Source organism: Coregonus clupeaformis, unplaced genomic scaffold, assembly GCF_020615455.1.
Source record: "Coregonus clupeaformis isolate EN_2021a unplaced genomic scaffold, ASM2061545v1 scaf0320, whole genome shotgun sequence".
NCBI classification, from domain to species: domain Eukaryota; kingdom Metazoa; phylum Chordata; class Actinopteri; order Salmoniformes; family Salmonidae; genus Coregonus; species Coregonus clupeaformis.
In genome coordinates, this window is record NW_025533775.1 from 259,885 (window position 1) to 284,728 (window position 24,844).

Consider the following 24,844-nt stretch of genomic DNA (forward strand, 5'->3'; position numbering starts at 1 on the left):
TGTAATTGTGATTGTAATTGTAGTAATTTTCAGTAATGTGAATCGTTTGTATCTTCTTGGTCAGCCTCTGTCTATCAACGTGACTAAGTTTGCGATAGCAGAAAACATGGTGGACCTTATTGACGCTTACTGTCGCTTGGAGCACGCCACTGACGAGTCGTTCATCGCTAGACCAAATAAAGGTAAGGGGGATCAGGAAGTCCACCCTGTGTGTATAATGGTAAGGGGGATACACTGAAAGAGTGCATCACAATGGTCTAACTTGGTTTCCTCATCCCTCGTAAGTCTATTGAACCAACGTGACTTCTTTTGTGACCCATAGATGCCAATTTACGAAGTTCCCTACCAGACCTACCCACGAAGTGAGTGGTTTCACTTTCTCTTGGTTGAACAAGGCTTAATATTTTTGGCTTTTGTGTAATTTCCACATCAAGTCATTATACTGAAACCAAACTGTGATATTTAGTACTTGTTGGAACATGGGATGTACTGTCCATGAGGCTGTCAGATAAATGTATCAAAGAGACAGGTAGTGTTATTGTAACAGTGTGCCTGGTGTATTGAGGAGCTACCTCAAACCCAGGATTAATGATCTTCTCCTCTCCTCCTCTGGCTATAGTCAAACAGAGAACACAGGCTCCTTCAGATATAGCATGGGTGAGTTTTCATCTACCACGACTGTCTTCATCTTTGTTTTACAAATATCATGATTAATTTGTCAGTACAGTGGCTGTGTTGAATTGTTTGAAACTAGTAGTGAAGGACAGTGGCTGTGTTGAAATGTTTGAAACTAGAAGTGAAGGACAGTGGCTGTGTTGAATTGTTTGAAAATAATAGTGTAGGGGCATGGCTACACTGTATGTTTCAAGTTGACCCATCTGTTTTTACCACAAACTGACATCCTCAAATATTGTCCATCATTCAGAATCTGATATCTACGCTGAGATTGACGAACGCCCAAAGTCTGGTAAGTAGAGACGTACGCTTTATCAGGATGGGATACATTTATAGTATAGTATCTAAGGAGACTGATGTAGACGTTTACCGTCTATACTCTAGGTTCTATACTCTTTGTTCTATATTCCATGTTCTATACTCTATGTTCTATATTATATGTGCTATATTCTATGTTCTAAGCTCTATGTTCTATATTATATATGCTATACTCTATGCTCTATATTATATGTTCTATATTCTCTATTCTATGCTCTATATTCTATGTTCTATACTCTATGTTCTATATTCTATGTTCTATGCTCTATATTCTATGTTCTATACTCTATGTTCTATATTCTATGTTCTATATTCTATATTCTATATTCTATATTCTCTATTCTCTATTCTCTATTCTCTATTCTATGCGCTATATTCTATTGTCTATACTCTATGGTCTATATTCTAGGTTCTATACTCTAGGTTCTATACTCTAGGTTCTATACTCTTGGTTCTATTTTGTATGTTCTATACTCTAGGTTCTATACTCTAGGTTCTATACTCTATGTTCTATGGTCTATATTCTATGTTCTATGTTCTATGTTCTATATTCTATATTCTATATTCTATATTTGATGTTCTATATTCTATATTCTATATGTTATGTTCTATATTCTATACTCTATATTCTATGTTCTATACTTTATGTTCTATACTCTATATTCTATACTCTATATTCTATATTCTATGTTCTATACTACATTTTCTCACGGTGTTGTTGTGTACTTGGTTCCAGTGGTGAAGTATGGAATCGACCGACATGACATTGTTCTGGGACGGATCCTTGGCGAGGGGTTTTTCGGGGAGGTCTATGAAGGAATGTACAAAAAATCGGCAAGTATATCTCCCGACACCCTACTCCCACAGTCAATTATAACACCTCAAATGTTCCTAACTAGGCAAAATATTTATCACACTAAAGTGTGTGTGTGACTGGTCTCTGTGTGTGTGTGTGTGTGTGTGTGTGTGTGTGTGTGTGTGTGTGTGTGTGTGTGTGTGTGACTGGTCTCTGTGTGTGTGTGTGTGTGTGTGTGTGTGTGTGTGTGTGTGTGTGTGTGTGTGTGTGACTGGTCTCTGTGTGTTTGTGTGTGTGTGTGTATGTGTGTGTGTGTGACTGGTCTCTGTGTGTTTGTGTGTGTGTGACTGGTCTCTGTGTGTTTGTGTGTGTGTGTGTGTGTGTGACTGGTCTCTGTATGTTTGTGTGTGTGTGTGTGTGTGACTGGTCTCTGTGTGTGTGTGTGTGACTGGTCTCTGTGTGTTTGTGTGTGTGTGTGTGTGTGTGACTGGTCTCTGTGTGTTTGTGTGTGTGTGTGTGTGTGTGACTGGTCTCTGTGTGTTTGTGTGTGTGTGTGTGTGTGACTGGTCTCTGTGTGTTTGTGTGTGTGTGTGTGTGTGACTGGTCTCTGTGTGTTTGTGTGTGTGTGTGTGTGTGACTGGTCTCTGTGTGTTTGTGAACCAGAATGGGGAGAGGCTAAGCGTGGCGGTGAAGACTTGTAAAGACTGTTCACCTGACGTCATGGAGAAGTTCATGAGTGAAGCAGGTACAGTAGACATCAAATACTGATCACACTTCTTCACCTCACTGGTCTTGGGGTTAAAGTGTCTTCCCTGAGATTGGAAGGTTGGGAGTTCAATCCTCAGCCAAGTCATACACTCTCAGAAAAAAAGGGTTCTACGACTGTCCCCATAGGAGAACCCTTTTTGGTTCCAGGTAGAACTCTTTTGGGTTCCATGTAGAACTCTGGGGAAACTTGTTCTACATGGAACCCAATAAGGTTCTACCTGGAACCAAAAGGGTTCTTCAAAAGGGTTCTCTGATGGGGACAGCCAAATAACCCTTTTAGGTTCTAGATAGCACCTTTTTTTCTAAGAGTGTACCAAAGACTAAAAATGGGACCCGATTAGTCTTTGCTTGGCACTCAGCTTTACGGAGGTAGATTCGGGGTAAGGCCCTGCGTCCTCTCCAGGGGGTATACTTGTACATCAAGCTGCTTCACGCTACATAAACAGGAGATGGGCTTCTGCTCCTATGAGCAAGTCAGTTGTGGATCGATTAAACTGGGCCCTTGTCTGTTCATTCTCCTGCATTATTTAAACCTTAAAACCAAGCACCGAGGACCAGTTTCCTGTATTTATTCAATGAGGAATTCTAAGTGCCTGGAAACTCAGGGATTTTGAGTCAATTATTTAAAAAAATTTACACTTCGTGATCACTTTCATGAATAAGCATCAACAAACCACATAAATAGTATAGAAATAATACATCTAATGTCCCAGTGCAGCCATTTTTCTCTCGATATCAAATCATTTCTGGGTAACATTTAAGTACCTTACTGAGATTGTTTTCAACTAAAATGGTCAAAAAGAAACCAAATAGCATCTTAGCAAAGAGCAATTTCTCACTAGGACTGTCTGGGAGTGGTCTGAGTGGGGAGGGGAAAACTGAAAACTAGCTTTTATTGGCAGAGAGGTTTGGAACTCTCTTTCTTATTGGTCTATGAACTAATTTATCACCTGGTGAGGCGTTTTCCCACCAAAACAGGCTGAAATCGCAGCCGGTCTTTTCAAACAGCTCTTACAACAAAAGGGCATTATCATAATTTTACGATTTCACAGTATTATTCCCACCACCTAGTGTGAATATATATAAAATATGAAAATCAAGTTTTTTTTTATTGGATTGGGACTTTAATAAGTAAGTGTGTCTCCCTCTCATAAGTAGCCTTCATATGAAAATTGAAGGAAAACTTTAATAGTTAAACGTATCCATTCTCCAGTGATCATGAAGAACCTGAACCACCCCCACATCGTCAGTCTGATCGGCGTCATTGAGGAAGACCCCGTCTGGATCGTCATGGAGCTCTACCAGTATGGAGAAGTGAGAGACCGACAGCCATGTTAACATGTTATTTAAGCCAGGATTTTATAAACTTCACTTATTGGTTTATTTTCTTTGTCAGACCTGGGATACCAAACTAGCAATCCCTTCAATTGCTGACCAGCTTATCTAACCTCTAGGCCAGCCACACTCAACTGGCAGATCGTGTTCTGGATGCGGACCCAGAACGGGGTCAATACGGACGACTTAATAATAATAAAAAATAAAAAAAATGTAGGAACTCTTGAGAGTTGTAATAGTAGAAATTGGGTAGTGCATATGCAGTTTTCCTCTTGTTATGTCATTCACTGAACAGACCTTAAAGAGCTATTTATAACCTGTCAGAAATGTCCAGTTGATCAACTAGCACATGTCAGCTAGATAGGGAAGTTAGGCTAACCAGCGATCTAGATGTTGTAGTTATCATGGCCAGATTATGTGAGCAGGAGGCTCGACCCCCCCAGGGGCCCCTACTGATGTTGTAGTTATCATGGCCAGATTATGTGAGCAGGAGGCTCGACCCCCCCAGGGGCCCTTACTGATGTTGTTGAGTCACTCAGGTATCATATTAACACACATAAGACATGGCAACGTGTAGAATTGCAGGAAATGAGCTTCAAACTGCAACAGGTTCTCTCTTCCAAAAAGAGGGTTTGAACAGTTTGGGGTCGCGAGGTAGGAACAGTTTGGGGTCGCGAGGTAGGAACAGTTTGGGGTCGCGAGGTAGGAACAGTTTGGGGTCGCGAGGTAGGAACAGTTTGGGGTCGCGAGGTAGGAACAGTTTGGGGTCGCGAGGTAGGAACAGTTTGGGGTCGCGAGGTAGGAACAGTTTGGGGTCGCGAGGTAGGAACAGTTTGGGGTCGCGAGGTAGGAACAGTTTGGGGTGGCGAGGTAGGGGTTTGTTACTACGCCAATAAATGACAGTATCCATCCCGACCTTTGCCACCTAGGACATTTGTGTGACCGGACCGTCTCATATAGTAGATGGGTTCCCCCGTCTCTAGGCTACCTGCCGTCTGCCATCCCATAATTATGTTAATTCTGTCTTCCAGCTTAAGAACTACCTGACAGAGAACCAGAACAAGCTGACCAACATAACGCTAGTTCTCTTCAGCCTGCAGATCTGTAAAGCTCTAGTCTACCTAGAGGGAATCAACATGGTGCACAGGTAGGTCTATCTAGACTAGAGGGAATCAACATGGTGCACAGGTAGGTCTATCTAGAGGGAATCAACATGGTTCACAGGTAGGTCTATCTAGACTAGAGGGAATCAACATGGTGCACAGGTAGGTCTATCTAGAGGGAATCAACATGGTACACAGGTAGGTCTATCTAGAGGGAATCAACATGGTGCACAGGTAGGTCTATCTAGAGGGAATCAACATGGTGCACAGGTAGAACAGCCATCTTGACACCCATATCCCATGTTGACCACGATATTCCTCTTCAGAAAACACAACTCTTCATCAGACTCCTAGATATGTAATACATAGACATCCATGCGGTAAAGTCGTCTTGCCTTCCCCTCTAACTCGGAACAAAGCAGAAACAACCAAAAAAACCTACGTTCTTATTGGACGACTTCAGGTAGTACCTGCCAAGTTTCAACTAACCCTGTTTATTGTGTCCCAACAGAGACATAGCGGTGAGGAACGTGCTGGTGGCCACAGCAGACTGTGTTAAGCTGGGAGACTTTGGCCTGTCCAGATACATCGAGGACGAAGAATATTACAAAGGTACGGAGTGGTCGGTGGTCGGCGTGTTCCACACAGGGGTACACCACTCTTCTGTGAAGCATTATGGGAACACGGGCAGCGCCACCTCCAAGGAACCCCTAAACTGCTCATTGGGCCCTGCGCTGCGGCTGCCCTCTGCACCTGACTGTCCCGTGTTTTCGTGTGTACGTCGGTTTAGGGAAAAGAGCGGAAGACAAAGTTTCCATCTTATATGGAGTAATAATAAAACGTATATCTGAAATAGCGTCCCCGCACTTACTAAATATATACAGAGATGACTGTTATCTTTCTCAATCGTTTCCACAGCCTCTGTGACTCGATTACCTATCAAATGGATGGCTCCAGAATCCATCAACTTCAGGCGATTCACCACGGCAAGCGATGTTTGGATGTTCGGTAAGTCTGTCTTCCTTTTTTTGGGTGGGGGGTGCTTTCTGTGTGCCTGCGTCTCTGTCTCTGTCTCTGTCTCTGTCTCTGTCTCTGTCTCTGTCTCTCTCTCTCTCTCTCTCTCTCTCTCTCTCTCTCTCTCTCCTCTCTCTCTCTCTCTCAATTCAATTTCAATTTAAGGGCTTTATTGGCATGGGAAACGTGTGTTAACATTGCCAAAGCAAGTGAAGTAGATAGTAAACAAAAGTGAAATAAACAATAAATATTAACAGTAAACATTACACTCAGAAGTTCCAAAAGAATAAAGACATTTCAAATGTCATATTATGTCTATATACAGTGTTGTAACAATGTGCAAATAGTTAAAGTACAAATGGGAAAATAAATAAACATAAATATGGGTTGTATTTACAATGGTGTTTGTTCTTCACTGGTTGCCCTTTTCTTGTGGCAACAGGTCACAAATCTTTCTGATGTGATGGCACACTGTGGTATTTCACACAAAAGATATGGGAGTTTATCAAAATTGGGTTTGTTTTCGAATTATTTGTGGATCTGTATAATCTGTGGGAAATATGTGTCTCTAATATGGTTATACATTTGGCAGGAAGTTAGGAAGTGCAGCTCAGTTTCCACCTCATTTTGTGGGCAGTGTGCACATAGCCTGTCTTCTCTTGAGAGCCTGGTCTGCCTACGGCGGCCTTTCTCAATAGCAAGGCTATGCTCACTGAGTCTGTACATAGTCAAAGCTTTCCTTAAGTTTGGGTCAGTCACAGTGGTCAGGTATTCTGCCACTGTGTACTCTCTGTTTAGGGCCAAATAGCTCTGTTTTTTTGATAATTCTTTCCAATGTGTCAAGTAATTATCTTTTTGTTTTCTCATGATTTGGTTGGGTCTAATTGTGTTGCTGTCCTGGGGCTCTGTGGGGTCTGTTTGTGTTTGTGAACAGAGACCCAGGACCAGCTTGCTTAGGGGACTCTTCTCCAGGTTCATCTCTCTGTAGGTGATGGCTTTGTTATGGAAGGTTTGGGAATCGCTTCCTTTTAGGTGGTTGTAGAATTTAACGGCTCTTTTCTGGATTTTGATAATTACCGGGTATCGGACTAATTCTGCTCTGCATGCATTTTGTGAATTCTTGGTTTGTGAGCGGACCCCAGACCTCACAACCATAAAGGGCATTCAGATTCTTGTAGGGTGAGGCCGGGTGCTGCAGACTTTTCTAGTGCCCTCGCCAATTCGTTGATATATATGTTGAAGGCTTAAGCTGCATCCCTGTCTCACTCCACGGCCCTGTGGAAAGAAATGTGTGTTGTTTCACTGAGGAAATGTATGAGTCTTCTGTTAATGATAATGCAGAGGATTTTCCCAAGGTTGCTGTTGACACATATCCCACAGTAGTTATTGGGGTCAAATTTGTCTCCACTTTTGTGGATTGGGGTGATCAGTCCTTGGTTCCAGATTTTGGAGAAGATGCCAGAGCTAAGGATGATGTTAAAGAGTTTAAGCATAGCCAATTGGAATTTGTGGTCTGTATATATTTTCATTTCATTGAGGATACCATCATCACAACAGGACTTTTTGGGTTGGAGGGTTTGTATTTTGTCCTATAGTTCATTCAATGTAATTGGAGAATCCAGTAGGTTCTAGTAGTCTCTCTCTCTCTCTCTCTGTATCTCTCTCTCTCTCTCTCTCTCTCTCTCTCTCTGTATCTCTCTCTCTCTCTGTATCTCTCTCTCTCTCTCTCTCTCTCTGTATCTCTCTCTCTCTCTCTCTCTCTGTGTGTAACTCTCTCTCTCCCCCCCCTCCCTAGCGGTGTGTATATGGGAGATCCTGAGCCAGGGACAGCAGCCTTTCTTCTGGTTGGAGAACCGTGATGTCATCAACCAGCTGGAGCAGGGCATCAGACTTCCCAAACCTGACAACTGCCCCCCTGCCCTCTACTCCCTCATGACCCGCTGCTGGTCCTACGACCCCCGCGACAGACCCTCCTTCACCGAGCTGGTCGTCAAGATCAGGTACTCTAATCTACCTGCAATTGTCCCATAAAGTATTTTGAATTGAATTCATTTGAGTAGTCTTGAGTTTTAGTTATTCTTACTTCACTGAGCGAGTCGTCAAGATAAGATCCTACCCTGGCCTGGATACTTGAACGGACAAGACATTACAATACTGACATGACCTTACATAGATCTAAGAGCATCTTTGGTCAAGATCAAAGTACTGACGTGGCCTGTGCTGGACATGTTCTGAGACGCTGGATTAAATACAATATAACCTTGTCCCCAGGCTCGAATCGCTGGCAAATAGAGCCTGGTAACAGTGTGCCACAAAGTGAGACTTGAAAGGGTTGTGGTTTAGAGCCCTGCACGGCCATGAATTTTAAGCCTGAGCCCTACCCATGCCTGCGACGTTCAGGCCCTATCCGACCCAGGCCCAATTGCTTCTGCCCAAAACCCGAAATCAGAAAAAACGTCCTTCGTTTGTAAATCCATGATCTGCTCCTCTCTGTCTGTCACTCGCTCCCTGTGCGCAGCTCGCTCTCAATGAACTCCGCTAATGGCGGCTCCGAGTATCTCAGTATCCATAGCAACGGCTCCACTTGGGCTACTCTGCTCAACGAAAAGACATTAGAGAGCAGTTAGCTGTTAGCTACTTTTCAACAAAACTCAAGGAACGTTATTATTTTCTGTGAAATAATCTCTCCTGTCTTATATTTGACGAGGTTGAAGCACTTCTGACACCACGTTATGATCTTAGACAGATATCACTGTACTGCACAGCAGAGCACAAGCAAATGGCTTCAAAATGTTAGTGATACCCGAGCCCTGCCCCTACCCTAGTTATTGATGGGGGAAAAAACAGGCCCTACATACGTAGATCTACAGTGGTTCCTCAATTAAAAGTAGCATCATACTGCAGTGGGGTATGCCATATGCTGTGGTATGCTTTATGCTCTCCCGAGTGGCGCAGTGGTCTAAGGCACTGCATCGCAGTGCTAGCTGTGCCACTAGAGATCCTGGTTCGAATCCAGGCTCTGTTGTAGCCGGCCGCGACCGGGAGACCCATGGGGCGGCGCATAATTGGCCCAGCGTCGTCCAGGGTAGGGGAGGGAATTGCCGGCAGGGATGTAGCTCAGTTGGTAAAGCATGGCGTTTGCAACGCCAGGGTTGTGGGTTCAATTCCCACAGGGGGCCAGTATAAACAAATAAAATAATGTATGCACTAACTGTAAGTCGCTCTGGATAAGAGCGTCTGCTAAATGACTGAAATGTAAATGTAATGCTGTGGTAGGGTATGGTCCGTTACAGCGCTTGCCATTAATGCTCCTTTTAACCACCAGAGGGCATGTTTAAGCACATACATTTAAATTTTTGTCATTTAGCAGACGCTCTTATCCAGAGCGACTTACAAGTTAGTGTGAGTGCATACATTATTATTTATTTTTTTATACTGACCCCCGTGGGAATCAAACCCACAACCCTGGTGTTGCAAACGCCATGCTCTATCAACTGAGCTACATCCCTCCCGGCCATTCCCTCCCCTACCCTGGACGACGCTGTTGACATGGCTCGGCATGTTGAAGTTACTGTTGAGTTGTTGACATGGCTCGGCATGTTGAAGTTACTGTTGAGTTGTTGACATGGCTCGGCATGTTGAAGTTACTGTTGAGTTGTTGACATGGCTCGGCATGTTGAAGTTACTGTTGAGTTGTTGACATGGCTCGGCATGTTGAAGTTATTGTTGAGTTGTTGACATGGCTCGGCATGTTGAAGTTACTGTTGAGTTGTTGACATGGCTCGGCATGTTGAAGTTATTGTTGAGTTGTTGACATGGCTCGGCATGAGGAGAGAGTTTGTGTTTCTAGTCCTTGAGATGTCCCTGGACACAGACATCAAAAGGACTACATCAGCAGCCACCCCTGTTAGGTGTTTGGACACTTTACGGTAAACAAACTATACCTTGATGGTTCCTCCAAAGGAAAGTAAAGCGACAATCTAGAGTTGCCGATCAGACAACTCATAGTGCTGTCACTGATTGTAATATCACAGCAGACATGTTAGATCATTTCAATGTCAATGCCTGATGTAACAGTGGAATCTGACTGGAATGGGATCAAGCTATTTCTCCCTTGCCTAGCATGCCGCCTACTAAACTGTCTGTCTGTTCTGTAACAGCGACGTCCATCGGATGGAGAAGGAGCAGGAGGTGGAGAGAGAGAGAGACAGACAGCGCTCCACCAAGTTCTACGACACCAAGATCAACTTCAACGAACCTCCCCCTAAGGTAGCGTCATACAGTATCTTCTTGATGACCCCCCACCACCACCTTCTGCATCAATGCCCTTGTGTCATAGCGTTGTAAGCATTTGCATGTAAGTTACTCAACGCTCGTCATCGGTTCTGTACCTGTGTCTCCAGCCCTGCAGGATGAAATATGGGAGTCGTTTTGGGAACAGTATCGGTCTGCACATTCAGCTGAATGAGGCCCTGTGTGCCAGCTCTCCAGACCTGGTCAGTCCATGTGACTACACCACTCCTGTTGACTCCATGACCAACACCTTGATGGTGCCCACGGTGTCTCCACGACGACGCAGCATGGGGGTGAGACTAGTTATCTAGTTCTAGTCTACTTCCATCTACACTCTAGTTATCTAGTTCTAGTCTACTTCCTTCTAGACTAGTTATCTAGTTCTGGTCTACTTCCTTCTAGACTAGTTATCTAGTTCTAGTCTACTTCCTTCTAGACTCTAGTTATCTAGTTCTAGTCTACTTCCATCTAGACTAGTTATCTAGTTCTAGTCTACTTCCTTCTAGACTCTAGTTATCTAGTTCTAGTCTACTTCCATCTAGACTAGTTATCTAGTTCTAGTCTACTTCCTTCTAGACTCTAGTTATCTAGTTCTAGTCTACTTCCTTCTAGACTCTAGTTATCTAGTTCTAGTCTACTTCCATCTAGACTAGTTATCTAGTTCTAGTCTACTTCCATCTAGACTCTAGTTATCTAGTTCTAGTCTACTTCCTTCTAGACTCTAGTTATCTAGGTCTAGTCTACTTCCTTCTAGACTAGTTATCTAGTTCTAGTCTACTTCCTTCTAGACTAGTTATCTAGTTCTGGTCTATTTCCTTCTAGACTCTAGTTATCTAGTTCTGGTCTACTTCCTTCTAGACTCTAGTTATCTAGTTCTGGTCTACTTCCTTCTAGACTCTAGTTATCTAGTTCTAGTCTACTTCCTTCTAGACTCTAGTTATCTAGTTCTAGTCTCGAGGACCATCCCAGTCATATGTCCTTGCTCTTTAAAGCCTTGTGTTACTGCAATAAGCCCAACAAGCAAGGCTGCTGTATTACTTGCTCTGTACTATATGTATGTGTGCGTGTGTCTGAATGTGTGCGTGTGCGTGTGTGTCTGAATGTGTGCGTGTGCGTGTGTGTCTGAATGTGTGTGTGTGCGTGTGTCTGAATGTGTGTGTGTGCGTGTGTCTGAATGTGTGTGTGTGCGTGTGTCTGAATGTGTGTGTGCGTGTGTGTCTGAATGTATGTGTGCGTGTGTGTCTGAATGTGTGTGTGCGTGTGTGTCTGAATGTGTGTGTGCGTGTGTGTCTGAATGTATGTGTGCGTGTGTGTCTGAATGTGTGTGTGCGTGTGTGTCTGAATGTGTGTGTGTGCGTGTGTCTGAATGTGTGTGTGCGTGTGTGTCTGAATGTATGTGTGCGTGTGTGTCTGAATGTGTGCGTTCCCTCCCACCAGGAGGGAGAGTTGATCGTGGAGCCATCCAGTAAGGAGGACGCCCAGCGGTTGTGGCAGATGGAGAGACAGCGTATGCAGGAGACGATGAGACAACAGAAACAACAGATGATGGAGGACAACAAGTGGCTGACCAAGGAGGAAAGACTCCTGGTGGGGAAAACACCTCCGACCTCTACCCCCCTAGACCTAGCAACTCGCCCTAGCAACCACAACCTATTCCACACTAGCAACCAAACCTTGTTGACCTAGTCAACCCCAGCAACCACCCACCTCTCCGCCCTAACAACCAGTCCCCTAACAACAAATGGCTGACCAAGGAGGAAAGGCTCCTAGTGGGGAATATACCTCCAACCTTTACCCCCCTATATCTAGCAACCCGCCCTAGCAACCAGCCTAACAACCTCCTAACAACAATTGGCTGACCAAGGAAGAGAAACTCCTGGTGGGGAATATACAGTTGAAGTCAGAAGTTTACATACACTTAGGTTGGAGTCATTAAAACTCGTTTTTCAACCACTGCACAAATTTCTTGTTAACAAACTATAGTTTTGGCAAGTCGGTTAGGACATCTACTTTGTGCATGACACAAGTAATTTTTCCAACAATTGTTTACAGACAGATTATTTCACTTATAATTAACTGTATCACAATTCCAGTGGGTCAGAAGCTTACATACACTAAGTTGACTGTGCCTTTAAACAGCTTGGAAAATTCCAGAAAATGATGTAATGGCTTTAGAAGCTTCTGATAGGCTAATTGACATCATTTGAGTCAATTGGAGGTGTACCTGTGGATGTATTTTAAGGCCTACCTTCAAACTCAGTGCCTCTTTGCTTGACATCATGGGAAAATCAAAAGAAATCAGCCAAGACCTCAGAAAAAAAATTGTAGACCTCCACAAGTCTGGTTCATCCTTGGGAGCAATTTCCAAACGCCTGAAGGTACCACGTTCATCTGTACAAACAATAGTACGCAAGTATAAACACCACGGGACCACGCAGCCATCATACCGCTCAGGAAGGAGACGCGTTCTGTCTCCTAGAGATGAACGTACTTTGGTGCAAAAACTGCAAATCAATCCCAGAACAACAGCAAAGGACCTTGTGAAGATGCTGGAGGTAACAGGTACAAAGTATCTATATCCACAGTAAAACAAGTCCTATATCGACATAACCTGAAAGGCCACTCAGCAAGGAAGAAGCCACTGCTCCAAAACCGCCATAAAAAAGCCAGACTATGGATTGCAACTTCACATGGGGACAAAGATTGTACTTTTGAAGAAATGTCCTCTGGTCTGATGAAACAATAATAGAACTGTTTGGCCATAATGACCATCGTTATGTTTGGAGGAAAAAGGGGGATGCTTGCAAGCCGAAGAACACCATCCCTACCGTGAAGCAAGGGAGTGGCAGCATCATGCTGTGGGGGTGCTTTGCTGCAGGAGGGACTGGTGCACTTCACAAAATAGATGGCATCATGAGGAAGGAAAATTATGTGGAAATATTGAAGCAACATCTCAAGACATCAGTCAGGAAGTTAAAGCTTGGTCGCAAATGGGTCTTCCAAATGGACAATGACCCCAAGCATACTTCCAAAGTTGTGGCAAAATGGCTTAAGGACAAGAAAGTCAAGGTATTGGAGTGGCCATCACAAAGCCCGACCTCAATCCTATAGAAGATTTGTGGGCAGAATTGTAAAAGCGTGTGCGTGCAAGGAGGCCTACAAACCTGACTCAGTTACACCAGCTCTGTCAGGAGGAATGGGCCAAAATTCACCCAACGTATTGTGGAAGGCTACCCAAAACGTTTGACCCAAGTTAAAACATTTAAAGGCAATGCTACCAAATGCTAATTGAGTGTATGTAAACTTCTGACCAACTGGGAATGTGATGAATGAAATAAAAGCTGAAATAAATCATTCTCTCTACTATTATTCTGACATTTCACATTCTTAAAATAAAGTGGTGATCCTAACTGACCTAAGACAGGGGATTTTTACTAGGATTAAATGTCAGGAATTGTGAAAAACTGAGTTTAAATGCATTTGGCTAAGGTGTATGTAAACTTCTTACTTCAACTGTACCTCCAACCTTTACACCCCTAGACATAGTCCACCTTAACCAGCCCCATTTCCAACCTAACAACCGGCCCCCTATCGACAATAGCAACCTACCCCTAGTACGCCCTAACCACCAACCGTTAGTACGCCCTAACAACCATCCCATAATCCATCCTAACAACCATCCCGTAGTCCATCCTAACAACCATCCCGTAGTCCATCCTAACAACCATCCCGTAGTCCATCCTAACAACCATCCCGTAGTCCATCCTAACAACCATCCCGTAGTCCATCCTAACAACCATCCCGTAGTACTAACAACCACCCCATAGTCCATCCTAACAACCATCCCGTAGTCCATCCTAACAACCACCCCATAGTCCATCCTAACAACCATCCCGTAGTCCATCCTAACAACCATCCCGTAGTCCATCCTAACAACCATCCCGTAGTCCATCCTAACAACCATCCCGTAGTCCATCCTAACAACCATCCCGTAGTCCAGCCTAACAACCACCCCATAGTCCATCCTAACAACCATCCCGTAGTCCATCCTAACAACCATCCCGTAGTCCTAACAACCACCCCATAGTCCATCCTAACAACCATCCCGTAGTCCATCCTAACAACCATCCCGTAGTCCATCCTAACAACCATCCCGTAGTCCATCCTAACAACCATCCCGTAATCCATCCTAACAACCATCCCGTAGTCCATCCTAACAACCATCCCGTAATCCATCCTAACAACCATCCCGTAGTCCATCCTAACAACCATCCCGTAATCCTTCCTAACAACCATCCTAACAACCATCCCGTTGTCCATCCTAACAACCATCCCGTAGTCCATCATAACAACCATCCCATAATCCATCCTAACAACCATCCCGTAGTCCATCATAACAACCATCCCATAATCCATCCTAACAACCATCCCGTAATCCATCCTAACAACCATCCTGTAGTCCATCCTAACAACCATCCTGTAGTCCTAACAACCATCCCATAGTCCATCCTCACAACCATCCCTATAACTCTCAATGTTCTGTGTTTTGTAAATTGACAGTCCCTGTGGGGACCATGGGGCCCGTGACCAATCATGGGTCGGTTTTCATATTGTGTCAAATGAATCTGAACCTACTTGTTTCTTTACAGGACCCAATGGGACAGGAGGACACCACCAACCCACAGGTATGTGTAACATATGTTACGCTTTACTAAAATACATTATAATAACGGCTTATAGATGCTTATAACAAGTTATAAAGCATTATACCTGAAATATTTAAGTATAGTGTTACCGTATGTTATAATTTTATATTCCTTTAGTTGTGGCTCGATCCATTTACATGAGGTCGCAGTTAATTTTTAACCAATTCACAACTTACTTTACTGCAATGTGATATTTCAGTATGTTTAGGCTGTACAGTACCTGGTGTGATTATCTAAACATCGAATCAAATGTTATTTGTCACATGCTTCGTAAACAACAGGGGTAGACTAACAGTGAAATGCTTACTGACGGGTCCTTTTCCTACAATGTAGAGTTAAAGATGAAGATTTAATGAGAAGTAAAATAGAACAGTGAATAACAATAACAAGTAAAAATAACATGGCTATAAACAGGAAGTACCAGGTAATAACACGGCTATATACAGGAAATACCAGGTAATAACACGGCTATATACAGGAAGTACCAGGTAATAACACGGCTATATACAGGAAGTACCAGGTAATAACACGGCTATATACAGCAGGTACCAGGTAATAACATGGCTATATACAGGAAGTACCAGGTAATAACATGGCTATATACAGGAAGTACCAGGTAATAACATGGCTATATACAGGAAGTACCAGTTAATAACACGGCTATATACAGGGAAGTACCAGGTAATAACATGGCTATATACAGGAAGTACCAGTTAATAACACGGCTATATACCGGAAGTACCAGGTAATAACATGGCTATATACAGGGAAGTACCAGGTAATAACACGGCTATATACAGGAAGTACCAGGTAATAACATGGCTACATACAGGGGAGTACCAGGTAATAACATGGCTATATACAGGAAGTACCAGGTAATAACATGGCTATATACAGGAAGTACCAGGTAATAACATGGCTATATACAGGAAGTACCAGGTAATAACATGGTTATATACAGGAAGTACCAGGCAGTTCCAGTACAGAGTCAATGTGCAGGGGTACGAGGTAACTGAGGTAGATTTGTACATATACAGTGCATTCGGAAAGTATTCAGATCCATTTACATGAGTAATCAGACCCTTTACTCAGTACTTTGTTGAAGCACCTTTGGCAGTGATTACAGCCTCCAGTCTTCTTGGGTATTACGCTACAAGCTTGGCACACCTGTATTTGGGGAGTTTCTCCCATTCTTCTCTGCAGATCCTCTCAAGCTCTGTCAGGTTGGATGGGGAGCATCGCTACACAGCTATTTTCAGGTCTCTCCAGAGATGTTAGATCAGGATGTTAGATCGGCCAGGTCGCAGTTGTAATTTAAAAAAAAGTGGTTAAATAAAGGTGAAATAATAAAAAAAAAAGGTTCAAGTCTGGGCTCTGACTGGGCCACTCAAGTACATTCAGAGACTTGTCCCGAAGCCACTCCTGCGTTGTCTTGGCTGTGCGCTTAGGGTCGTTGTCCTGTTGGAAGGTGAACCTTCGCCCCAGTCTGAGTTCCTGAGCGCTCTGGAGTAGGTTTTCATCAAGGACCTCGCTGTCCTTTGCTCCGTTCATGTTTCCCTCGATCCTGACTAGTGTCCCAGTCCCTGCCACTGACAAACATCCCCATGATTCACCACCATGCTTCACTGTAGGGATGGTGCCAGGTTTCCTCCAGACATGACACATGGAATTCAGGCCAAAGAGTTCAATCTTGGTTTCATCAGACCAGAGAATCTTGTTTCTCATGGTCTGAGAGTCCTTTAGATTACATTTACATTTTAGTCATTTAGCAGACGCTCTTATCCAGAGCGACTTACAGGAGCAATTAGGGTTAAGTGCCTTGCTCAAGGGCACATTAACGTCATTTAGCAGAGGGGGGGGGTTAGAAGGAACACTTTATCCTATCCCAGGTATTCCTTAAAGAGGTGGGGTTTCAAATGTCTCCGGAAGGTGGTGAGTGACTCCGCTGTCCTGGCGTCGTGAGGGAGCTTGTTCCACCATTGGGGTGCCAGAGCAGCGAACAGTTTTGACTGGGCTGAGCGGGAGCTATGCTTCCGCAGAGGAAGGGGAGCCAGCAGGCCAGAGGTGGATGAACGCAATGCCCTCGTTTGGGTGTAGGGACTGATCAGAGCCTGAAGGTACAGAGGTGCCGTTCCCCTCACTGCTCCATAGGCAAGCACCATGGTCTTGTAGCGGATGCGAGCTTCAACTGGAAGCCAGTGGAGTGTGCGGAGGAGGGGGGTGACGTGAGAGAACTTGGGAAGGTTGAACACCAGACGGGCTGCGGCATTCTGGATGAGTTGTAGGATGAGTTAGATGCCTTTTGGCAAACTCCAAGTGTCCTGTCATGTGTCTTTTACTGAGGAGTGGCTTCCGTCTGGCCATTCTACCATAAAGGCCTGATTGGTGGAGTGCTGCAGAGGTGGTTGTCCTTCTGGAAGGTTCTCCCATCTCCACAGATGAACTCTGGAGCTCTGTCAGAGTGACCATCGGGTTCTTGGTCACCTCCCTGACCAAGGCCCTTCTCCCACAATTGCTCAGTTTGGCCGGGCGGCCAGCCCTAGGAAGAGTCTTGGTGGTTCCAAACTTCTTCCATTTAACAGTGCTGGAGGCCTCTGTGTTCTTGGACGTTCAATGCTGCAGACATTTTTTGGTATCCTTCCCCACATCTGTGCCTCGACACAATCCTGTCTCTGAGCTCTACAGACAATTCCTTCAGCCTCATGGCTTGGTATTTGCTCTGACATGCACTGTCAACTGTGGGACCTTACATAGACAGGTGTGTGCCTTTCCAAATCATGTCCAATCAATTGAATTTACCACAGGTGGACTCCAATCAAGTTGTAGAAACATCTCAAGGATGATCAATGGAAACAGGATGCACCTGAGCTCAATTTCGAGGTTCATAGCAAAGGGTCTGAATAATTACAGTACCAAATGTTTGGACACACATACTCATTCAAGGGTTTTTCTTTATTTTTACTATTTTCTACATTGTAGAATAATAGTGAAGACGTCAAAACTATGAAATAACACATATGGAATCCTGTAGTAACCAAAAAAGTATTAAACAAATCAAAATGTATTTTATATTTGAGATTCTTCAAAGTAGCCACGCTTTTTTTTGTTTGTTTAATCTTTTACCAGATCTATTGCGTTATGTTCTCCTACATTCATTTCACATTTCCACAAACTTCAAAGTGTTTCCTTTCAAATGGTATCAAGAATATGCATATCCTTGCTTCAGGTCCTGAGCTACAGACAGTTAGATTTGGGTATGTCATCTTAGGCTGAAATTGAGATGAAGGGTCTGATCCTTTTAATATCAATATCATACAGTGGATGCTTGTTTATTGATGGCGCTGGCAGCACCCAGTCAACGTTTCTTTCTCTTCCTTTCTACTCTCAGATCCGAACGGGTCTCTTAGATCTGAATGAGTCTCTCAGATCAGAACGGGTCTCTCAGATCAGAACGGGTCTCTCAGATCCGAACGGGTCTCTCAGATCTGAACGGGTCTCTCAGATCAGAACGGGTCTCTCAGATCTGAATGAGTCTCTCAGATCTGAACCCGGCATGGGTCTGTTTGGGTCTGTCTTTCCACAGGCCTTTTTGTAACGGGTCTGACTGTCCTCGGGTCCATTCGGAATGGGTCTCTATATATCTATATATTTTTTTATGCATATCGGATCAGGTAGGAAAGCCATGGATCCATTTCGGAATGGGTCAACATTTCTGGAAGTGTGAAGACCTCTAGTGTGGACCATGTTAATTCCTTAGTGATGTGGACACCGAGGAACTTTAAGCTCTCGATGCGCTCCACTACAGCCCCGTCGATGTGGATGGGGGCGTGCTCGCCCTTCCGTTTCCTGTAGTCCACGATCAGCTCCTTTGTCTTGCTGACATTGAGGGAGAGGTTGTTTTTCTGGAACCACATTGCCAGGTCTCTGACCTCCTCCCTATAGGCTGCCTTATCGTGATCAGTCCTACCACTGTCGTGTCATCAACAAACTTGATGATGGAGTTGTGCGCGGCCATGCAGTCGTGGGTGAACAGGGAGTACAGAAAGGGACTAAGCACACACCCCTCCTGAGGGGCCCCGTGTTGAGGGTCAGCGTGGCATTTTGTGTTGTTACCTACCCTTACCACCTGGGGGCGGCCCGTCAGGAAGTCCAGGATCCTGTTGCAGAGGGAGGTGTTTAGTCTCAGGGTCCTTAGCTTAGTGATGAGGTTTGAGGGCACTATGGTGTTGAATGCTGAGCTGTAGTCAATGAACAGCATTCTTACATAGGTATTCCTTTTCTCCACGTGGGTGAGGGCAGTGTGGAGTGCAATAGAGATTGCGTCATCTGTGGATCTGTTGGGGCGGTATGCGAATTGGAAGTGGGTCCAGGGTTTCTGGGATGATGGTGTTGATGTGAGCCATGACCAACCTTTCAAAGCATTTCATGTCTATAGATGTGAGTGCCACAGGGCGATAGTCATTTAGACAGGTTACCTTGGCGTTCATAGGCATGGGGACTTCTTGGGCATGGTGGTCTGCTTGAAATGAGTTGGTATTACAGACTAGGTCAGGAATAGGTTAAAAAGAGTAAAGAGTCTGAGTACAAGTCCTGGTATTCCGTCTGGCCCCTTGGCCTTACGCATGTTAACCTGTTTAAAGGTCTTACGTCGGCTATGGACAGCGAGATCACACAATAGTTCTGGAACAGTCGTTTGGAACAGCTGGTGCTCTTGTGGATGGTTCAGTGTTGCTTGCCTCGAACTGAGCATTGAAGGCATTTAGCCCAGCGTCGCTGGGCAGCTCGCGGCTGGGTTTCCCTTTGTAATCCTTGATAGTTTCCGAGACCTGCCACATCCAACGAGCATCAGAGCCGACGTAATAAGATTTGATCTTAGTCCTGTATTGACGCTTTGCCTGTTTGATGGCTCATCGGAGGTCATAGCAGGATTTCTTATAAGCGTCCAGATTAGTGGCAGCTCTAGCCTTTAGCTCAGTGCGGATGTTGCCTGTAATCCATGGCTTCTGGTTGGGGTAGTACGATCACTGTGGGGACGACATCGTCGATGCACTTATTAATGAAGCCAGTGACTGATGTGGTGTACTCCTCAAAGCCATCAGATGAATCACGGAAAATATTCCAGTCTCTGCTAGCGAAACAGTCCTGTAGCTTAGTATCCACTTCATCAGACCACTTGTGTGTTGAGCACGTCACTGGTACTTCCTGTTTGAGTTTTTGCTTGTAAGCAGGAAGCAGGAGGATAGGGCCATGGTCTGATTTGCCAAATGGAGGGTGAGGGAGGGCCTTGTATGTGTTTCTGTGTGTGGAGTAAAAGTGATCTAGAGTTTTGTCACCTCTAGTTGCACAGGTGACATACTATTTTGGGTCAAATTTGGTAAAACAGATTTCATTTTCCCTGCATTAAAATTACCGGCCACTAGAAACACCGGCTCTGGATGTTAATTTTCTTGTTTGCTTATGGCCCTATACAGCTGGTTGAGTGCGGTCTTAGTGCCAGCATCGGTTTGTGGTGGTAAATAGACAGCTACAAAATCATAGATTAAAACTCTCTTGGTAAATACTATGGTCTGCAGCTTATCATCAGGTATTCTAAGTCAGGAGAGCAAAAACTTGAGACTTCCTTAACATTAGAGATCGCACACCAGCTGTTGTTAACTAAGAGACACACCCCTCCTCCCCTCGTCTCACCCGAGTCTGCCGTCCGGTCTTGACCAAGGAGATGTATATTATCCATGTCATCATTCAGCCACGACTCAGAGAAAAACATGGAGTATCACCGGTTTTTCATGTCCCGTTGATAGGATAGTCTCGAACGGAGCTCATCCAGTTTTTTCTCCAGTGACTGAACATTTGCCATTAGAACAGAGGGCAATGGCGTTCTATTTGCTCACCGACGTAGTCCAGTCAGGATGCCACCTCTCTTTCGCAGCCGCTTCCTCTTTCGAGTCCCGGGCCTGGTCCGGAGTAAGCAGAACATCCAGAGCTCCTGACTGGTCGAAGTAAAAATTTCATCCAAATTGAGTTTACTGATTGCTGTTCCGATGTCCAGAAGCTATTTTCGGTCATAGGAAGTGATGGCAGAGACATCAGATGGCTACTATCTACTGCAGCGCCATATTTCTTTATCAGGTTAATACAGGTCATTGTCATATAATCTTATTTTTCTCTCTGTCTGCAGTCACCCGAACCAGAGACTGGACATGGTGAGTGGTCACCCTTAAGAATATCCTAGAAATAGAATATCTGGTGTTACGTAAGTCTAAAAGACACAGCTTTAAGCTTCTCTCCTTCTCTCACCCTCCTCTCCACTCTGAAAACCAGCCATGCCAGACAAGCCCCTGCATCTCACCGGCCCCACAGCCCAGGCACCCCCTACATCCCAGGCACCCCCTACATCCCAGGCACCCTCTACAACCCAGGCCCCCCCTACATCCCAGGCCCGCCCTACATCCCAGGCCCGCCCTACAGCAGAGCTGGACCGGTCAGATGACCAGGTGTACCAGGCAGTCATGGAGCTGGTCCAGGTGGTGGTGCAGCTGAAGAACAACGTCAACACACTACAGCCCGAGGAGTACATCACCATCATCAAGGTACAGTAAGACACGGAGCCGATGACTTCGGATACTGTCTAATAGCATTCATGCAGTTGGCTATGAGGGCGTTAGCTTCGGATACTGTCTAATAGCATTCATGCAGTTGGCTATGAGGGCGTTAGCTGCATTAATAAGGTTACAAAAGGTTCATTTGAAATGTATAACCGTCTTCTCTCTTCAGTCTGTGGGGCTGACCTTAAGGAGTCTGATACGCAGTGTGGATGATATTCTACCCACCCTCCATAAGTCCATTAGGACAGAGGTGAGAGTGAACATGTGTCATATTATTAAGAGGTGAGAGTGAACATATGTCATATTATTAAGAGGTGAGAGTGAACATATGTCATATTATTAAGAGGTGAGAGTGAACATATGTCATATTATTAAGAGGTGAGAGTGAACATATGTCATATTATTAAGAGGTGAGAGTGAACATATGTCATATTATTAAGCAGAAAATAAATATTAAACAGACTGTCAAATCTCTTATCACCCTATCTCATCTCATCTCATCCCCTCTCCTCTCCTCTCCTCTCCTCTCCTCTCCTCTCCTCTCCTCTCCTCTCCTCTCCTCTCCTCTCCTCTCCTCTCCTCTCCTCTCCTCTCCTCTCACCTCTGTCCCCTATCTCCTCCACTCTCCTCTCCTCCTCTCACCTCTGTCCCCTATCTCATCCACTCTCCTCTCCTCCTGTCCTCTCCCCTCCTCTCCCCTCCTCTCACCTCTGTCCCCTATCTCCTCCACTCTCCTCTCCTCTCCTCTCCTCCTGTCCTCTCCCCTCCTCTCCCCTCCTCTCACCTCTGTCCCCTATCTCCTCCACTCTCCTCTCCTCCTCTCACCTCTGTCCCCTATCTCATCCACTCTTCTCTCCTCCTCTCACCTCTGTCCCCTATCTCATCAACTCTCCTCTCCTCTCCTCTCCGCCCCTCCTCTCCTCTCCTCTCCTCTCCTCTCCTCTCCTCTCCTCTCCTCTCCTCTCCTCCCTCCCCCCTCTCCTCTCCCCTCCTCTCACCTCTGTCCCCTATCTCCTCCACTCTCCTCTCCTCCTCTCACCTCTGTCCCCTATCTCATCCACTCTCCTCTCCTCCTGTCCTCTCCCCTCCTCTCCCCTCCTCTCACCTCTGTCCCCTATCTCCTCCACTCTCCTCTCCTCCTCTCACCTCTGTCCCCTATCTCATCAACTCTCCTCTCCTCTCCTCTCCTCTCCTCTCCTCTCCTCTCCTCTCCTCTCCTCTCCTCTCCTCTCCTCTCCGCCCCTCCTCTCCTCTCCTCTCCTCTCCTCTCAACTCTGTCCCCTATCTCATCCACCCTCCTCCTCTCTCCTCCTCTCACCTCTGTCCCCTATCTCATCAACTCTCCTCTCCTCTCCTCTCCTCTCCTCTCCGCCCCTCCTCTCCTCTCAACTCTGTCCCCTATCTCATCCACCCTCCTCTCCTCTCCTCTCCTCTCCCCTCCTCCTCTCTCCTCCTCTCACCTCTGTCCCCTATCTCATCCACTCTCCTCTCCGCCCCTCCTCTCAACTCTGTCCCCTATCTCATCCACTCTCCTCCTCTCGTCTCCTCTCACTTATGTCCCCTATCTCATCCTCTCCTCTCCTCTCCTCTCCTCTCCTCTCCTCTCCTCTCCTCTCCTCTCACCTCTGTCCCCTATCTCATCCACTCTTCTCTCCTCTCCTCTCCTCCTCTCCTCTTTCCCCCTGGTCAATTTGAACAATAACATGGCAGAGTTGACTAACTATTCCCTGTCTCCCTTCTCTCCTCCCCCTCTTTTCCCCTGGTCAGATTGAGGGGACCCAGAAGCTCTTGAACAACGACATGGCAGAGTTGATCAGTAAAATGCGTCTGGCCCAGCAGAACGCTGTCACCTCTCTGAAGGAGGAGTGTAAGAAACAGATGCTGACTGCAGCACACAACCTGGCCATGGATGGGAAGAACCTCCTGGATGCTGTGGACCAGGCCAGGGTCAGGGCCAACCTGGCCAAGCCCAAACCGGAGAGCCCATAGTGGGGTAAATACCCACAGGACACCCCCTCTTGGAGTGACTTGGCAGTACAGTGGTCAAGGTTTCCTTTTAAATTGAATTAGTGTGTCAGGATTATCTGTATCATCTCATGTCTTGAATTTTATCGGTGTTTTAAATAGTCTGTTTAGGTATCCAGGTGAATTTACTTCTGGGTTATTTTCATATGTTTCCAATAATGCTGGCCAGATCAATTGATTTATTAATAGCATATGTGTTATAGGGAAAGAATGGCGGGGTTGAAAAGTAACAAAGGGGAGTATATATATATATATATATATATATATATATATAAAACATGGGGGATTGGAAGTGATGCAGACAATTACATTGATGGAAGTTAGAATCTATCTGCAATATTTAGCTGATCTACCCCCAAAAAAAAAAAAAAAAAAGCATGTGTTGTTTCATGGAATGTGTAATAATGTTTCTAGACTAAGAGTTTGACCAAATAGATATAATACCACTGCCCATTACCTTTCCATTTTTACATCCGTTTTGTAGTATATTCAATTCAACTGACACTATAGTATAGTATTTTTTTTTTTTTTCAATATAAGTTAAAGTGTGCTTTCTGTGCAGTGATACAGAATTTAGGAAAGTTATGAAAATACCCTGTTGACAATGTTTTAATATACTGCAGCCTTCTATGTTTCCCCTGTCTCATATTCATCTGTATCATCATGGATATGAATAGAGACAATGGAACGATTTTCAATAAAAACGTCAGACACTAGGACAAAACAAGACCTTGGGACTGTACATTTTTGATAAAAGAATTAGTTACTCTCATATAATTGATCTTTAAGATGGTTCTTCATGTCTGTGAAATTAGATTTTTTTTTTTTTTTAAGTTAATGTTAAGCGAAAAAAACAGAAACTAGAAGGTTCTATCTGTAATCCAATCACAAGCCTGAACAAATACAGACGGACCAATCAGAACACGTCTTTGCCGTCTCCCTCTAAGTACGGTCTAGACTAGTCTAGCCAGCAGTAATGGAAAGCAAGCAACAAAAAAACAACACTGTCAGAAATCTTAAAGTAAATGTTGATGTCACAGCGTTGTTCAGTAATTATTCTGATGATCATAGTACATTTCTTAATGTATTTGATGATGTGTTCTGACTCTATTTAGTTAAAATAGTGTTATTCTATCGTTTATGTATTCAAATAGCTACATTCTTCTTAAAAACTGAACACGTCTAATTCAGAACTGCCAGATAGCA

At 44.7% G+C, this 24,844-nt stretch overlaps 1 protein-coding gene across 3 annotated transcripts in view; it reads left to right on the forward strand.

Moving 5' to 3' along the window:
- The window catches only part of LOC121552414 (protein-tyrosine kinase 2-beta), a 62,483-nt gene extending 38,579 nt beyond the window's left edge, over positions 1-23,904 (forward strand). For all 3 annotated transcript variants that reach the window (XM_041865335.2, XM_041865333.2, XM_041865334.2), the window contains exons 11-29: positions 65-182; positions 323-362; positions 620-657; positions 926-967; positions 1,730-1,827; positions 2,453-2,534; positions 3,771-3,871; positions 4,924-5,039; positions 5,507-5,607; positions 5,914-6,003; positions 7,805-8,009; positions 10,170-10,278; positions 10,413-10,595; positions 11,740-11,889; positions 14,952-14,987; positions 21,187-21,211; positions 21,330-21,598; positions 21,783-21,863; positions 23,381-23,904. In XM_041865335.2, the coding sequence (XP_041721269.1) occupies positions 65-182; positions 323-362; positions 620-657; positions 926-967; positions 1,730-1,827; positions 2,453-2,534; positions 3,771-3,871; positions 4,924-5,039; positions 5,507-5,607; positions 5,914-6,003; positions 7,805-8,009; positions 10,170-10,278; positions 10,413-10,595; positions 11,740-11,889; positions 14,952-14,987; positions 21,187-21,211; positions 21,330-21,598; positions 21,783-21,863; positions 23,381-23,602 (2,106 nt within the window). In that variant the 3' untranslated portion in view covers positions 23,603-23,904. The remainder of the gene's footprint in view (positions 1-64; positions 183-322; positions 363-619; positions 658-925; positions 968-1,729; positions 1,828-2,452; positions 2,535-3,770; positions 3,872-4,923; positions 5,040-5,506; positions 5,608-5,913; positions 6,004-7,804; positions 8,010-10,169; positions 10,279-10,412; positions 10,596-11,739; positions 11,890-14,951; positions 14,988-21,186; positions 21,212-21,329; positions 21,599-21,782; positions 21,864-23,380) is intronic.
- Positions 23,905-24,844: the final 940 nt, after the last annotated feature.